Raw genomic sequence first — 18101 nt, forward strand, 5'->3', positions numbered from 1 at the left:
TTGTGGTGTGTTATCTATGCCAGAAGTTCACACATTTTTCTTTTTGCGTACTCCTTTCCAGATCTACCAGCTGCCCGTGTACCCTACCCTACTCATCACTGATACTTTGTATGTTCTCCTTAACACTATCTCACCTGTCTTTAGCCATCTTCCATATTTCACTTTTACGTACAGATATAGTTTTAGCATGACGTAGACAACCGAATAAAAACTCCTGACTAAGTTCTGAGCTCAGTGAGACGGGACAGTTGCTGGGCAACTGAACCCGCATTGTACGGTGATTGGAGGAAGGGTTCTGTACGTCTGCGTCTCGGTGTATTTGTGTTCTCATTGGTACATCTTGAAGTAATTAACTACCATATTTTATATAACAAATTCCCAGAAAGTTTTAAAGCTGCATCTGAGTAGCTTATTATGAAAATCCAATAAATGAAATAATAAATAAAACCCACCATTACACAATTTCTCCTGCATACCCCCCAGAGATGTCTCACGTGCCCCCAGGGGGATGCGTACCACAGTTTGGGAACCCCTGATCAATGTGGGAGAGCCAGATTCAGTTCCCCCCCAGCCTGAGGAGAAGAGGGTTTTGAACAGCTACCTTACAGGAGAGTGCTCTAACCCAGTGGTTCTCAATCAGGGGTACACATACCCCTGGGGGTATGCAGAGGTCTTCCAGGGGGTACATCAACTCATCTAGTATTTGCCTAGTTTTACAACAGGCTACATAAAAAGCACTAGCGAAGTCAGTACAAACTCAAATTTCATAGGGACAATGACTTGCTTATACTGCTGTGTATACTATACACTGAAATGGAAGTAAAATATTTATATTCCAATTGATTTATTTTATAATTATGTGGTAAACTGAGAAAATCAGCAATTTTTCAGTAACAGTGGCTGTGATGCTTTTGTATGTTTATGTTTGATTTTGTAAGCCAGTAGTTTTTAAGTGAGGAGAAACTTGGGGTATGTAAGGCAAATCAGACTCCTGAAAGGGGTACAGTAGTCTGGAAAGATTGAGAGCCACTGGCCTGACTGTAAGGGTTCTTTCTGCTCTCTCTTTCCCACTGTCCCAGGAACTGGAACAGTCTCCACAGGTACCTACTAACCTTGCCGCTCTCTATACTCTTTTCAGAGCCTATTTCAAGGTCCATTTTTTCTCCCTGGCTCCTGATTGAACTTATCTCCTACTTTTCCTATCCCCATTCATTCTTCCTCAGTCTTGGCCAGTGTATCCCCCCAAATACCAATGTAGCCTCCATAATTGCATATGTGTAGGATAGACCTGGCTGGGAAGTGTTCTGTGGTTCATTTTCTATGATGCAGTACTGTCTACACCTTGTGGAATTAATAAGTGTTTTGCAGCCTAGTCGTAGCCATGTCGGTCCCAGGACATGAAAGAGACAAGGCGGGTGAGGTGATTCCTTTCAATGGACCAACTTTTGTTGGTGTAAGAAGGTGTTTTGTGTTATTTCTTTTGTAACATTATTGAGCCATAACTGAAGATGATATACAGTAGACTTTTAATGGCTAATAATAGGACTATGGTTATATTTCAACAGAAGGAAGATTATTTGCATTTTTTAACTAGGATCTCTAGTTCTCAGTAATCCTATAGCAACATCTTGGGCAAAAGGGATATACATCTTCTATGGTATCATGATGTTCAAATCGTACCAATAGATGCCCCATACACATTGATGCTGTTGGTCTGCCATTATTTCTCCCAAATAGCACTGGATAATGTGTTATCCAAGCTAGCCCCTATCAGTCCACAGGGTAAGCTTCTGACCTACTTCTAGCACCTGTTTTCAGCAGTGTACAGAGCTCTGGGCTCCTTTCTGAGAATGATCTCCTATATTTAACACTTCGGTGTGCAAATCACTCCTAACAACCTGTGTTTCATGCTCTGCTACAAGACTGTGGAACTTGCCTCATCTTGTCTCCATTTTACGATTTACCAAGCTAATAGCGTGGTCCCCTGTTGCAGTGTCAGTTGGACAGAGGCCCTGATGCTGCCAGATTATAGGGGTGGTCTCCTGAAAATTGCTAAATGTTAAGTGGCCAGGGAAGGGGAAGAAGGCCTGACTTTTAGGACCCCAAAGACAGATACCAGGGCCCCTGGAAGACCATGCAGAAGTGGTAGTGTTAAGAGCCACACCCAATGTTGTCAGGGCCAAGGGTGGGGTAAGAGGCCTTTGTGATGTGAATCCTAAATGCTCTCCCTCTAGAAGACAGTGAGAGTATAAGATTGAGGTGGGAGAGGAGTAGATAGGGCCTAGATGGACCTAATGTTGGGGAGGGTCTGGCTAGGAGGGAAGAATGGGCCGGGTGTGGGAGGACATGCAGGGCAGGAGTGAAAGGATTTGAGGAGGGGCACGAAGCAGATCAGGACTGAGGTAAGGCAAAGCCTACTGAGAAGTGGAGCAGGACTTATTGGGTGACCCCTGAGGGATGAGCTTCTGTAATAGGGCACGCAGGCCCTTAATGGCAGGCTACAGGCCCAGGACAGCCCTGTTCCCGCTTCATAACAGAGGAATTCTGGAACTTGTAGTTCTGAGGACTGATGGGAGTTAGAGGCACAATAAGGAATGGTGGGAGGAAGTGTCAGGAGCTATACAACAGGACTTACCATAAAATTGAGAGAACACTGACACCAGGCAGTGGTTCTCAAGGTGACAGACTGAGGGAAGTTGGAGATAGATATAAATGACCTCGTGGCTGTTTGTCTGTTTTGGATGTTTGTTTTGCAGGGAGTTTGGGGGGAAAACTTGGTGAAACTTTAGTGAACTCCCTGGGCAGGATCCTCTCTCTTCCATCTCCCTGCTGCAACCATCCATGGAGTCAGTGAAAATGAGTGGGTTTGTGGGCAGAACTCTGGTCTGATCTGCGGCAATGCAAGCCCTCACCCATGTACGATAGGACCATCGGATGTTCTACTTCCACAGTGTCAGCTGTGATAACAGCAATTGCAGCCAAATCTGAATAAACACGTGAAATGAACCAAAAAAGGTCATTTATTAGTTAATCTGAAATAAGACACTGCTCTCCTAGTCAAATGATGCAGACAGGGCCACAGATGCCCCTGGGATTATCTCAGTATTTGGATGCTATGATGTTGGACCTCTAAACTAGAACATCAACCTGCTAATCCACTTCCCTCTCCCTAGTGAGAGCTAGGAGGACTGGTTCGTAGGGGCTCATTCTGCTGCCACAGGCTGGGTGCTTCTCTTCCAGGGGAGGAGGAAGGGGGGAAATTTGTCCTTCTCAAGTAGGCTGGCTGACAAAGAGAATTCCCTCTCATAGTCTGAGGAGATAGAAGACATATCTTCCAGCCACAGAGACAAAGCATAGGAGCAAGAGGGGTGACTGCTGCCCAGGTGGACCAACCCCCTACATGGGGGAGGACAAAAAGACTTATAAAAAGGTGTTTTGTGGGCATGGTGCCTAATGCTAGCATTTCTAATAGGGGCACTCCAATGGGCTCCTCTCCGCGCCCCCATTACCTAGATCTCCACACAGACATGCTTCTCCACCCTCCTCTGCTCCATCATCTCCCCCAGCCCCATAACTAGGCTATCAGCTCTCTGGGGCTGGGCTTGCTAGAATGTCACTTGTTTGTACAGCACCTAGCGCCATGGGGCCCTGATTCCACACAGGTGTTCTAAAGTCTCTCCCAACGCACACTGATGCCCCTGATCTGTGCCCCCTCCACGCCCATCTGCCCTTCTCTTCTGCAGGCCCGTTCCTACCCTCTGGCTCTGGGCAGAGGATGGGGTCAGGGCAGTGGCTGTCAGGGGCTCTGTACCCACCTGGCCCCTGCTCCTTGGGGCCGCAGCAGCCTGGGCATGTGCAGAGGCTCCCCGAGCACATCATGGGGCAGGGCGGATGCTGCTCTTACCCCTTGAATCCCCACCCTGGCTCCCATTGACACATGGGGTGTCCAGGCTCCCCATGTCCTGGGGGGGGAACCAGAGGAGGGTCCCCCGCAGAGCTCCCTGTGCCTGGGCATGGCAGAGCGGGGGTCCCTCGCAGGGCTCCCCGTGCCTGGGGGGGGGTGGAGGGTGGCCCCGGGGGGCGGAGGGGGTCCCTGGGGGGCGGAGGGGGGTCCCTCGCAGGGCTCCCCGTGCCTGGGGGGGCGGAGGGGGTCCCCGGGGGGCGGAGGGGGGTCCCTCGCAGGGCTCCCCGTGCCTGGGGGGGGAACCAGAGGAGGGTCCCTCGCAGAGCTCCCCGTGCCTGGGGGGGTGGAGGGTGGCCCCGGGGGGCTGTGGGGGGTCCCTCGCAGGGCTCCCCGTGCCTGGGGGGGCGGAGGGGGTCCCCGGGGGGCGGAGGGGGGTCCCTCGCAGGGCTCCCCGTGCCTGGGGGGGCAGAGGGGGTCCCCGGGGGGCGGAGGGGGGTCCCTCGCAGGGTTCCCCGTGCCTGGGGGGGCGGAGGGGGTCCCCGGGGGCGGAGGGGGGTCCCTCGCAGGGCTCCCCGTGCCTGGGGGGGGTGGAGGGTGGCCCCGGGGGGCGGAGGGGGGTCCCTCGCAGGGCTCCCCGTGCCTGGGGGGGCGGAGGGGGTCCCCGGGGGGTGGAGGGGGTCCCCGGGGGGCGGAGGGGGGTCCCTCGCAGGGCTCCCCGTGCCTGGGGGGGCGGAGGGTGGCCCCGGGGGGCGGAGGGGGGTCCCTCGCAGGGCTCCCCGTGCCTGGGGGGGCGGAGGGGGTCCCCGGGGGCGGAGGTGGGTCCCTCGCAGGGCTCCCCGTGCCTGGGGGGGCGGAGGGGGTCCCTGGGGGGCGGAGGGGGGTCCCTCGCAGGGCTCCCCGTGCCTGGGGGGGCGGAGGGGGTCCCCGGGGGGCGGAGGGGGGTCCCTCGCAGGGCTCCCCGTGCCTGGGGGGGCGGAGGGGGTCCCCGGGGGCGGAGGTGGGTCCCTCGCAGGGCTCCCCGTGCCTGGGGGGGGTGGAGGGTGGCCCCGGGGGGCGGAGGGGGGTCCCTCGCAGGGCTCCCCGTGCCTGGGGGGGCGGAGGGGGTCCCCGGGGGCGGAGGGGGGTCCCTCGCAGGGCTCCCCGTGCCTGGGGGGGCGGAGGGGGTCCCCGGGGGGCGGAGGGGGGTCCCTCGCAGGGCTCCCCGTGCCTGGGGGGGGAACCAGAGGAGGGTCCCCCGCAGGGCTCCCCGTGCCTGGGGAGGGTCCTGGGGGGTCCCCGGGGGGCGGAGGGGGGGTCGAGGGGGGTCCCCGTGCCTGGAGGGCGGGTGGAGGGGGGGGGTCCCTCGCCCCGCAGCTGCGCGCTTGGCTCCCCAGACAGGGGGTCCCTGCAGTCCCCGCCCCCCAGGGCCGGGGGCGGGTCGCGAGGCTGAGGCCCCACCGGGGGGCGGCCCCGCTCCGCAGGCCGCGGCCGAGCTTCTCCCTCCCTCCCCGCCCGCCCGCCCGCCGGCGGCGCCGGGGCCTGCGGCGGCCCCGCGCCGCCATTGGCCCGCCCGCCCGCCGGTCAGCGCCGGCCCCGCCCCCCCGGCCGGCGCGCGGCGCGGGGACTCGCACTCGGCTCTGCCCGGCGTCGGGGCCGCTGGGGAGCCGCGGAGCCGGGCAGCGGGCGAGCGCCCCCGCCGAGCCGCCCGGCCCCTGGGAGCGCCCCGCCGCCGGCCGGGCCGGGGAAGATGCTGAGCCGCTGGATGAGCGGCAGCAGCAGGAGCCTGGAGCGGGAGTTCGGCTGCACCGTCCGGCTGCTGGATGACAGCGAGTACACCTGCACCCTCCAGGTCGGCGGGCCGGGCGCTCGGGGGGCGGCGCGGGGCCGGGGGGGGGCGCGGGGTGCAGCTGCCCCCCCCCCCGGGCTGCACCGAGCATCGCAGAGCCCGCAGAGCGCGGCGCCCGGGCTCGCTGCGTGACCCGCCCCCGGAGCGGAGCCGAGCCGAGCCCCGCAGGCTCGCCCCCGCCGCAGAGAACTTCACCCTTCGGGGGGCTGGGGGGGCCCTGCGCGCCGCGGGGGGGGGGAAGGAAGGAGGCGCGCGGGCGGCCCCCGGGGGGGTGACGGGGCTTCGCGGGGGGCGGGCGGGCAGCGGCTGCCGGTGGAGGGGGGCGACCTGTCCCGAGCATGGCTTGGGGAGCGGGGGGGGGGGCTCCGCGCGAACTTGCGCACAGCCGGCGAGCTTGGAGGGCGCCCGACCTTGGGAAAACTCCCTGGCTTCGCCTGACCCTGCGGGGGGGTGCGGTCCAGAGCCCGGCGGGTGCGGGCCCCTGGGGAAAACGTTACTTTTGTTTCGGGGGAGGGGCGCAAACGGGCGTGCTGGGGTGTGGGGGGGTGTGTGTGTGGGGGGGGGTTGTGTGTGTGTGTGTGTTTTTTTTTTTAATCTGGCGCCGGCTCCCGAAGCGCGGTGGGGGCAAAAAATCGGTGCGGGTGTGAACAAAAACACTGGCGATGGGGCCGAATCGGGGACGGGGAGAAGCAGCCCCGTGTCACCCCCCCACCCCCACCCCAGCGCCCCCCCCCCAGTCTCACTTCTCAGCGCCCCCCGCCCGGGCTGCCGAATGGAGTCCGCGGGCTGCAAACAAAAGCGACGCGGGATCCGGCGCTGGCTGTCCGCGTCCTCCTCCTCCTCCTCCGGCCGCTCCGCAGAGACGCCCCGCGGGGTGGCCCCTGGGCTGCGAAGCGGGTTCCCTGGGGCTCCGAAGCATGAACGCCGCTCCTGGGCTTGGCGTCGTAAAGTTTGTGTTGGATGGAGGATGCTACAGGATCTGGGTGGTTTTCCCGTCGGATGGGAACAAAGACAGACCCGTAGCTTTCCAGCTGGGGGTGTGTGAGCCCGGTGCTCGTCAGTGAATTACAGCCACTCTAGACGGCAACAGCTGGAAGCATTGCACATAGAGTGGGGGGAGGAGGGGGAAGAAAGCAAATGAATCCCCACTTCATTCAGTGACCTTTAATTCTGAAATGCGTCCCCCCCGCCCCGCCTTTCTCAACTGGGCAAATTGATGTATCCAGTTTTTCAGCCCTCAGAAAGAAAAGTCTGACCAGCTTGACTGGGATGTTGCTCAGGGGAGGGAGTTTAGTCACACAGAAGCTTTTTGATTCCACCAGGAAAATAATGTCTCACGTCATTATTTTGATCAGCACTTCTGTGAGTCAGAATTCTCGGCATTCACAAAAGAATAGCTCCTCGCAGGCCAAGTGGCCCTGTGAAACGGGGGTAGTCTCTAGCTTTTAGCACGGAGCTTACCATTTTCCCGACTGTGTTCCCCTCCCCTCAAAAAAACCCAAACAATTTAATGGAATATGATGAATTTCAGTGGACTAAAGTTGTGTCCCCCTTACCCTCCACCCCTTCCCACAACATCACTATTATTGGATATACCGTATGTAAAATAAGTGTCTTTGTTATTTTATAGAACTAATATATTACCCTGATTCAGTCTTTTATAATAAACCAGAACATGGACGATTGCTGCAAGTTTTACTGACATTCTTTTTTCTGTTCAAAATCAAACCCCGCAATTTTCACTAACCTTCCCTGGTGCAAATATGATTACAGAACAGCTCTCGTGCTGCTGCTTTCCATTGGTGGGGTATAATCAAATCAAGTAAACATTGTTGGATGATGGAAGAAGAGCTTAATTTATACCTCTTGCTGAGTAAAATTGGTGCTCTTAGACTTATACAATTCTGCCGAGGACTCTATGAGTGCAATACATATAGTAAGTTCTTTTAAAAATGATTTTGATGCAAATTAAAGTTTAGTAAATGCTGTCAGAGCCAAACACAAATACTAGGAGATGTATCGGAGTACTGCCTCTATCCTGCTCTAATGACTGATTTAACTTTAAAATAGTCTAGATCACTATTCAAAGTGTTCTAGGCCAGATAAGTGTTCAGATATTGTGTTGTAATGAAATTTTCTTGAGTCAAAATCAGTTTTCTCTCTAATCTGGATATGAATGATTTGCTAGTAAGGATTTAGTGATACATCATTAGGCTACTAGACTACCAGAATGTTTTGAACGTGAGTAACCTAGTCACAACACTATTGCTTTAACAACTAGCTAAGAACTATAATACTAGGACAGAGGAAACAGGGTGGCTGACATGTACAGGAGGTTTCCATTTTGTATAGACAGTTTTTAATCTTAATTTTTTAATCATAACAGAGAACATCCATGTGATAAGCATGCAGACTGAATGTACACCATAGCACTCATTGTTAAGGCTAAGATTTTGGCATGGGTATTTTAATTAAAAGTCATGGACAGGATGCGGGCAATAAACAATAAATCACAGAAATGTACACACATTAATGCAGTTTTAACTACTTCGGTACTGAAGCCCGAGTCCTGCCGCCTGGGGCTGAAGCCCGATTCCCACTGCCCGGGGCTGAATTACTGGAATTTTCAAGAAGTCGTGGAGGTCTCGTAAAATCATGGAGTCCATGACAGATTCGTAGCCTTACTCGTTGATTCTGTTTCCTGACAGTGTCAACTGGCACTCTTCCAACTTGTAAGCTGTAGAAAATTCAGGCAAGATTTTTGGATAATTGTGATACAACGTGTAAATAACAACTCCCATCTCTCCACTGATTTATTTGGGTGTTGCTGATTCTGACTCGATTGTAGCTCTAGGGCAAGTAGAAAATCTTTTAAATGCATGCAGAAGCATACTTCGAATTAAATAACTGGTTACAAATAAATACTGCAGGCTGTGGGAGGCTTCACTTCTGCTTAAGCAAAGGAAAATAAATAAATGTGTTTTTAAAAATCTGTTCTGTGTAAATAACATCTCAGGAATGTTATGTTACTGATTTCCTTCCCTAGCTTGCCTCTCCCCCACCTTAACTGCAAAGTAGTGACTTAAGTGGCTGTAATGGCAGTCAAATTAGTTGTGCTTATACAAAAATCAATTAATTTTTGAGAGATGGCTTTTAATATAAATCAATTGGATAAAAATGTAGCTTAGATAGGTAAGTACGGGGAATCCAGTTTGGAAGAAAGCTGGATTGTCTTTCTTTGATTTACTTGGGAATAGAATTAAAATAAGAGTATCCTTGTATATAATTTTGACATAAAATGCCACTTGATGCTGTGTTTCACCAGTTTATATGATTTTGGGGGCAGTGAACAGAAATACTGGTATGTTGTATGCGTGATTTACGGTAAAAGAGCGTCAGCTCCTAATACCCTCACACTCAAGGTTACCACAGGTAAATGTTTTTCTGTTGCTTTCATGCTGACTTTTAAGCAAAAGTATTTATATTCCATGACAAATTAAAGCATACATGGTGGAAATGTATAATGTCTCAGGAATGAGAAAATCACTGTAAATTTACAGCCTAGAGAACAGTGAATGAGTTTTGAAGGTCATTACCTTATAAATGCAGATATTTCTTCTGTCTTGCACAGATCCATGGCGTTTCTTCATCCAAACTGATATGTATCTTTTCATTTTTGTTTATGTATGCTTCCATTTTTTGTTAAATATAGAGACACAACATACAAATCAGAGGTTATAATTTCAGTGTGTAGGACCATTAAATGTGATACACAGAATGTGAAAGAGGTTAGTGAGGATGTTCTGTAGAAGCTTGTAATTTTGTAAATGGGAATGGAGACACATATAGTAGTTGGCTATAGAGAGAGATTGAGTAGCGATTTACATCAGTGGCACATACATGTTTCTGAATGCTGAACATCTGACACGTTGGCTGGCTTTTGTATTGCTTGAAAAAGAGGAACAGTTCAGAAATTGATCTGGTTTTAACAGAAATACATCTCTAAGAGAACTGGTTAAACCCGTTAACCAAACTTAACCTCTGGCTTTGCTTGACAGAGAACATCTAATGATATGCTTTGTAGACAGTTACTTTGAATATTCCTTTTCTCAATTAAATCTTTATGAACTTGATTACAGAAATCTCATTTATTAATATTGCTGCACTAAATGAGCATGTCAGCATCTATGCTGTGCTGAATCCTTTGTCTATTTTGGTCTTAATTTGCATTCTAAAACATCCAGTCTGAATGGGCTAATTGCCTCAGTAAAGGTCCTTCCCAAGCCAAATAACTATGGGCCTGATCCAAAGACCATTGCAGTTAATGGGAGTCTTTGTACCTTGACTTCAGTGGGCTTTGGATCAGGCCCCGCATAAACATTTTTGTATTCTTCTTATCCACTAGAAGTCTGACATCAGAGGGTTATTTTCCTAGCCACAGTCCTTGATATAATGTGTAGCGCTGATCTCAGTGTCTGAATACAAGCAGGATCACTGATTTCAATAACTTACAAGGGATGTGGTGTTATTTCAATGACTTTATATGTGTAGAGGAGCATACAGATGTTTATATTTTCATGGCTTGGGAAAGCTTTTGGTTTAATAGTATTAGGTGGTCTTCGGGTCGCTAAGGTGCCACAAGTACTCCTTTTCTTTTTATTAGAAGCAGTAAAACCAGTATCATCCCTGCTTCTAAAACTGATGGTGAGTCAGAAATCTTAGGTGTCGGAGATTGTCACGGTTCAGTTATGCTGTTACATGACAGAAGTTTTATAAACATTAAACATTCACTACTGCAGCCAAGTTCTGAATCCCAGCCGTTCCTAAAAATCCCAATACCGGACACATCACCTGGAGAACATGGGGAACCTTAAATCTTTTGTTCATCTCATAGACTTCAAGATCAGAAGGGACCATTATGATCGTCCAGTCCGACCTTGTGCACAACGCAGGCCACAGAATCTCACCCACCCACTCCTGCGAAAAATCTCTCACCTATGTCTGAGCTATTGAAGTCCTCAAATCATGGGGTTTAAAGACTTCAAGGTGCAGAGAATCCTCCAGCAAGTGACCCGTGCCCCACGCTGCAGAGGAAGGCAAAAAAACCCCAGGGCCTCTACCAATATCCCTTAGAGGAAAATTCCTTCCCGAACCCAAACATGGTAATTAGCTAAACCCTGAGCATGTGGGCAAGACTCACCAGCCAGATACCCAGGAAAGAATTCTCTGTAGTAACTCAGATCCCACCCCATCTAAATCCCAACATAGGCCATTTGGCATCTTTACTGCTAATAGTCAAAGATCAATTAATTGCCAAAATTAGGCTATCCCATCATACCATCCCCTCCATAAACTTATCAAGCTTGGTCTCATCAGTTTTGACTCTAGTGTAGCCATATAATTAATTTGTCATGTCTGTTCCCCCTATGAAACAATTTATCAGGAAGGCAAACTAATAAAACTTTGAATAAAATGTACATTGAAAAATATTACTTGTCCGAGGAAAGTTTAGTATTTTCACTATGATGTCAATATCATTGGTAGTATAAAGAACCTGAAATTATGAATGATTTATTGCATAAGGGCACCAAGTACTTTACTGAAAAGACAGTTGATATTTTGTTGCAGAAAAGCAGAACGTGAATGCTTGGGAAGAGAAACATGAATACATAAAATATGGATATACGATTTAACAGTTTCTCACATAACTTTAAAACTGTCCTAATTTTAACAGTCTTTTGCTCCCTTGGACAAAAATCCATACGATATGCAAAGTTCATTGGAAGACCTGACAAGATCATTAACAGATAATTTACACAATAGACTATAGGAACCCCTGTTTCTTGCAGGTCTAGCCGAGTGAAGGTTACTTGTACACAGGAGTGCTGGAGATGCGGCAGTATCCCTGGGCTAAAAGTAAGCGCAACAGAATGCATGGCTTCCATCGTATAGAGCAGTGGTTTTCAACCTGTGGTCCGCAATCTCTAGGGGTCCTCAGACTATGTCTAAGATTTCCAAAGGGGTTCGGACCTCCATTCAAAATTGTTTAGGGGTCTGCAAATGAAAAAAGGTTAAAACCCACTGATCTAGAGGATTTAGTTTTGTTCAGTGGCTTTCAGCACTCCCGCTATAAGAATTGTTCCAGCATCCCAGCTTGTTCACGATCTTTTTTTTTAATCTTCTGATAGTTTCCAATTGCTTTTTCTGGGAAAGATGGTAGCAAATTTCTACTTACAGAATGGGATTACTTGTCTGAAATCTCAAGCAAAGGTGATGTGTTTTTCATTTGAGGATTATAACTCTCTGCCTACTGCTGTGAACTCAAGAAACCGTGAGGCTTCATGTTATAAAGTTTCGAACTGTTTCTCGTGCCTTCCTGTTTGAAGGCAGAAACATTAGTCTCTCCTCAGCCTGAAAACTAACTGCAGGTAATAAAGGGAGTACTGCAAACAAGAGACACCTCTTCAGAAACACTGAGTAAGAATGAATTTGAGGAACAAACACACTGGTAATGTTGTTTGTCTATATGGTAGGTAGAGCTCTGTGGATTTTTTGCACGATCTCAGAGCAAGGTGCCAGTAAGATTAAAGTAATGTAATTGTATCGGCAGGAATATATTGACCCTAGGTGAAATCCTAGACCCACTGAAGTCACTGGGATGGTAAAACTCCCACTGACTTCAGTGGGTCTAGGATTTCACCACATGTGTCCTATACTATTATATGTTATAGACATACAATTTTAACAGTGGTAAAAATAGTATTGACAAGACTTCTTTATAGCTGTTTTTCCGTGAAATCTATTGACCAATAATGCATTTACTCATAAAAACAAAAATTCATTTGTAAGAGAAACCTGTAATTCGTGCCTAGCTAAATCACTATAGAACTGCATGCTATATGTACTGCATGCTTAATTCAGTGCCTAGACATTTAAGTGCACATGGTATGTGGGTTCGTTGCGTTAATGAAGTTTCCAATAGCAAAATTGTGTGCGTATGTGCAGAGATACACAATGTGTGGGTGTTAAGAAACCTAGTGGTACCCTGAACTCAGAATTTCCTTGGTTTTAACTTCATATTTAGTTTCCAAGTGTATATCTTAAATTGTAAGAATGTAAAAAGACAGCTGTTGAAAAGGTGCTAAAGCAGAAATTCCCACTAAAGCAAACAGTGCCGTCTTTACTTCCATTTTAGTGGAAGCTAGCGTTAGTGGAAATGTCATGGCTATACACTGAGACTATTTTTACTGCGGCTACTGCAACGCTTCTTGAAGTGCTCGCATCCTATTAACTTGCACAGGAGCTGGCATTGTAAAACATAGAAACTCTCTCCTATCCTCTCGTTCCGTAGCCATTTTCCAAGGTGAATATTTTTTTTAGTTTTTTTCCACCCTCAGGATACTGAGGAATTATTTAAATCTCTTTTTAAAAAGTGCATAACATTGAATTTATCATATATAGCTTAATGGAAAAGATGGTTTCTGCTTTTATCCAGTAAAATCAGCTAGTGAAGTTGTAGGTTTCTAGGGTGTCTGACATACCCCACGTACTTAAAGGACTTGGAATGTACAAGACTCCTTTAAGTTCTCTCCTCAGTTGGTAAAGTGATCATACTGAAATAAAAGAACAGTGGTAGCAGTGTTCATTCATGGCTCTGTCCTACCATTGAATCTTGGACAGCGTTTCCATTGATTTCAGTGGGAGTCCCACACACGGGCTGATGGCATGATATGGTCTTTGGTGTCCCTAAACAAAGAGGGACTAGTGAGTCTGTTTACGATACACTTCCTAACTAAGCCTCCAACTGCGGGCTCCTCTTAGAGGGAATCAGATGAAGGTTGGACAATTGCTTATTGTATGAAGAGCTGGGGTGAAATCTGAACCCTTGTGAAGTGCACGGGGAAGCTTCTACAGTACTAATCTTCAGTAGGGCCAGGATTTGACCCTGGAGTTCATAGCACAGCATGGCAAGGTCCATTGGTCAGTTTGAGAGGGAGCACTGGGCGTAGTATTTGCTTCTGTAGTGTTTGGATATTTTGGCTGTCAACAAAGAGCCAAAATTGCTGTTGCCATTATGTGGCAACCATTTTACACCTGACATCTAAGCAAGATTGTGTTACAGAAGTATAGGTATGACACGTGGTCCTATTCAACCCTTTTGACTCTCTCCACACTGTGGTATGTGTCCCCACTGTAGTTAGTGGGAGTTTTGCCTGAGTAAAAAATGTTGGATGTGGCTCATTCAAGTTCCTCTAAAATACTGAGTCACAAAATAATTATATTGATGTCTAGGAGCCCCCGGAAGCCTTGAGATCCTGTTGTGATAGGCACTACCCAGACAAGTAATGTAAAAACAGTACCTGCCCCAGAATGTTCCCCATCTACATCAGAGAGACAAGGTGGGTGAGGTAATATCTTTAGTTGGACCAACTTCTGTTGGTGAAAGAGAGAAGCTTTCAAGCATTCACAGAGCTCTTCTGCAGGTCTGAGAAAGGTACTCGAGTGTCACAGCTACCTACAAGGTGGAACAGATAAGTAATTAACAAATGTTGCAAGAGACCATTCAAGGTGAAGTAGGCACTTAACACCTTTACAGTTGCAGGAGACCATAGAAGAGAAGGAATATTGGGACTCATAGAAACCACCTTTACAGTTGAAGGACAAAGGAGGGTTAGTGGGTTACAGATTGTTGTAAGGGGCCATAGATCCGGTGTCTTTGTTAAGTCCATGATTTTTGGTGTCTAGCGGAGTTATGAATTTAAGTTCCCAGGCTTGTCTTTTGCCAGTGTGCTGCAGGTTTCTGTTGACAAAGAGGAATGAGAGGTCAGATATGGAGTGATCATTTTGTGAACAGTGTTTGCCCACAGATGATGTCATGTTTTTGTCTTTTATCCTTTTTCTGTGAGAGTTCATTTGAGAGCGTAGTGATTGTCTCTTTTCACCCACATAGTTGTTGTTGGGGCATTTAGTGCATGGGATGACGTACACCACATGTTGCAATGGACATGTGTAGAGCTAGTGGATCTTGAAAGGTGTGCTGTGGAGGGTATTGATCGTCATAACTGTGCTGATGCATCTGTTATGACAAGGTCTGATGCTGTTTTGAGTTTGTGTGCCCTGGTTTTGGGGAGCTTGCTTGTGATGATGAGCTTGGCGAGGTTGCGGGGTTGTTTGAAGGCCAGAAGAGGGGGTTTGGGAAAGATTTCTTGAGTAGGGATTGTAATTGTTTGTTTATACCCTGTATGGGTCCCAGAGTGGGGTGGTAAGTGACAACTAGGGGTGTGTGTGAACGGAAGGTTTTTTCCCTTATATTGAAGCAGGTTCTCTCAGGGTGTTTGGGTGGCACGTTCTGTAATGCACTAGTATCCTTGTTTAGTGAAAGCAGTTTTAAGAGTGTTAAGGTGTGTATCCTGGATTTTCTCCGTGGATCATATACTGTGGTATCTGAGAGCCTGGCTGTAGATAACAGATATTTTGGTGTGTTTGGGGTGGTTACTGGATCTGTAAAGGTAGGCTTGGTGATCAGTGGGTTTCTTGTATATAGTTGTCTGTAGGGTTCCATTGTTGAAGCTGATCATGGTGTCCAGAAAGTTGATGCTGGCATTGGGAATGTTCTAAAGAGAGTTTAATGGATGAGTGATGGTCACTGAAATTGTGGTGGAAATCTATGAGGGAGTTTGGGTCATCTGTCCAGGGGATGAAAATATCTTCACTGTATCTCAGGTATATCATTGGTTTTATGGTCTAGTTGTCCAGAAATTCTTCCTCTAGGTGGTCTATGAAGAGGTTGGCATTATGGGGAGCTATCTTAGTACCCATAGCTATTCCCATGGTTTGGACAAAGCATGTAGTGTTGAATGTAAAATTGCTATGGGGGAGGATGAGATGGATGAGTTTGGTGATGTGTTCGGGGTAGTTATCTTAGCATTGTCCGTTGTCTTGCAGATATTTGAGGCAGGCAGTGATTCTGTCATTGTGAGGGGTGTTGGTGTAAAGGGAGGTGACATCCCTGGTGGCAAGGATGGTGTTTTGAGGTGGTTGTTAATGTTGCAGAGTTTCTGGAGGAAGTCAGTTGTGTCCTGAAGAAAACTCTCTCTTTATGTGATGAGTGGTTTGAGGCTGATTTCTATGAGTCCCAATATTCCTTCTCTTCTGTGGTCTCTTGCAACATGTGTTAACTCCTTATGTGCTCCACCTTGTGTTTAGCTGTGACACTGTGAGTGTCTTCCCCAGACTTGAAGAGCTCTGAGCTTCAAAGCTTGTCTCTTTCATCAACTTCAGAAAAACCTGAGAGTCTCTGGATTAAGTTTAGAAGTGTGAGCAACAAGGGTGATGTTGTGGTAGGAGTCTGTTGTAGACCACCAGATCAGGGGGATGAGGTGGACGAGGCTTTCTTCCGGCAACTAATGGAAGTTACTATATCGCAGGCCCTGGTTCTCATGGGAGGCTTCAATCATCCTGATATCTGCTGGAAGAGCAATACAGCGGTGCACAGACAATCCAAGAACTTTTTGGAAAGTGTAGGGGACAATTACCTGGTGCAAGTGCTGGAGGAACCAACTAGGGGCAGAGCTCTTCTTGACCTGTGGCTCACAAACCGGGAAGAATTAGTAGGGGAAGCAAAAGTGGATGGGAACCTGGGAGACAGTGACCATGAGATGGTGGAATTCAGGATCCTGACTCAAGGAAGAAAGGAGAGCAGCAGAATACGGCCCTGGACTTCGGAAAAGCAGACTTTGACTCCTTCAGGGAATTGATGGGCAGGATCCCCTGGGAGAATAACATGAGGGGGAAAGGAGTCCAGGAGAGCTGGCTGTATTTTAAAGAATCCTTATTGAGGTTACAGGAACAAACCATCCCGATGTGTAGAAAGAATAGTAAATATGGCAGGCAACCAGCTTGGCTTAACAGTGAAATCCTTTCTGATCTTAAATACAAAAAGAAGCTTACAAGAAGTGGAGGATTGGACAAATGACCAGGGAAGAGTATAAAAATATTGCTCGGGCATGCAGGAGTGAAATCAGGAAGGCCAAATCACACCTGGAGTTGCAGCTAGCAAGAGATGTTAAGAGTAACAAGAAGGGTTTCTTCAGGTATGTTAGCAACAAGAAGAAAGTAAAGGAAAGTGTGGGCCCCTTTCTGAATGAGGGAGGCAACCTTGTGACAGAGGATGTGGAAAAAGCTAATGTACTCAATGCTTTTTTTTTGCCTCTGTCTTCATGAACAAGGTCAGCTCCCAGACTACTGCACTGGGCAGCACAGCAGGGCAGGAGGTGAGCAGCCCTCTGTGGAGAAAGAAGTGGTTCAGGACTATTTAGAAAAGCTGGATGAGCACAAGTCCATGGGGCCGGATGCGCTGCATCCGAGAGTGCTAAAGGAGTTGGCGGATGTGATTGCAGAGCCATTGGCCATTATCTTTGAAAACTCATGGCGATCGGGGGAAGTCCCGGATGACTGGAAACAGGCTAATGTAGTGCCCATCTTTAAAAAAGGGAAGAGGGAGGATCCAGGGAACTAGAGGCCAGTCAGCCTCACCTCAGTCCCTGGAAAAATCATGGAGCAGGTCCTCAAGGAATCAATTCTGAAGCACTTAGAGGAAAGTGATCAGGAACAGTCAGCATGGATTCACAAAGGGCAAGTCATGCCTGACTAATCTAATTGCCTTCTATGATAACTGGCTCTGTGGATGAGGGGAAAGCAGTGGATGTGTTGTTCCTTGACTTTAGCAAAGCTTTTGACACGGTCTCCCACAGTATTCTTGCTAGCAAGTTAAAGAAGTATGGGCTGGATGACTGGACTATAAGGTGGATAGGAAGCTGGCTAGATAGTCGAGCTCAACGGGTAGTGATCAATGGCTCCATGTCTAGTTGGCAGCCGGTATCAAGCGGAGTGCCCCAAGGGTCAGTCCTCGGGCTGGTTTTGTTCAATATCTTCATTACTGATCTGGAGGATGGCGTGGACTGCACCCTCAGCAAGTTTGCAGATGACACTAAACTGGGAGGAGAGATAGATACTCTGGAGGGTAGGGATAGGATACAGAGGGACCTAGACAAGTTGGAGGATTGGGCCAAAAGAAATCTGAAGAGGTTCAACAAGGACAAGTGCAGAGTCCTGCACTTAGGATGGAAGAATCCCATACACCGCTACAGACTAGGAACCGAATGGCTAGGCAGCAGTTCTGCAGAAAAGGACCTGGGGTTACAGTGGACGAGAAGCTGGATATGAGTCAACAGTGTGCCCTTGTTGCCAAGAAAGCTAATGGCATTTTGGGATGTATAGGTAGGGGCATTGCCAGCAGATCGAGGGAAGAAATTATTCCCCTCTATTCAGCACTGGGGAGGCCACATCTGGAGTATTGCATCCAGTTTTGGG

At 48.6% G+C, this 18101-nt stretch overlaps 1 protein-coding gene across 7 annotated transcripts in view; it reads left to right on the forward strand.

Moving 5' to 3' along the window:
- The first annotated feature begins 5569 nt into the window (after positions 1-5569).
- The window catches only part of FRMD5 (FERM domain containing 5), a 302761-nt gene continuing 290229 nt past the window's right edge, over positions 5570-18101 (forward strand). For 6 of the 7 annotated variants that reach the window (XM_073304542.1, XM_073304538.1, XM_073304544.1 and 3 more), the window contains exon 1: positions 5570-5732. In XM_073304542.1, coding sequence (XP_073160643.1) covers positions 5631-5732 — 102 coding nt within the window. In that variant the 5' untranslated portion in view covers positions 5570-5630. Of the gene's footprint in view, positions 5733-7621; positions 7666-18101 lie in introns of those variants that run through there. The other variant, XM_073304541.1, reaches the window with a different exon arrangement.

The sequence above is a fragment of the Lepidochelys kempii genome, chromosome 10 (genome assembly GCF_965140265.1).
Source record: "Lepidochelys kempii isolate rLepKem1 chromosome 10, rLepKem1.hap2, whole genome shotgun sequence".
Taxonomy (NCBI): Eukaryota; Metazoa; Chordata; order Testudines; family Cheloniidae; genus Lepidochelys; species Lepidochelys kempii.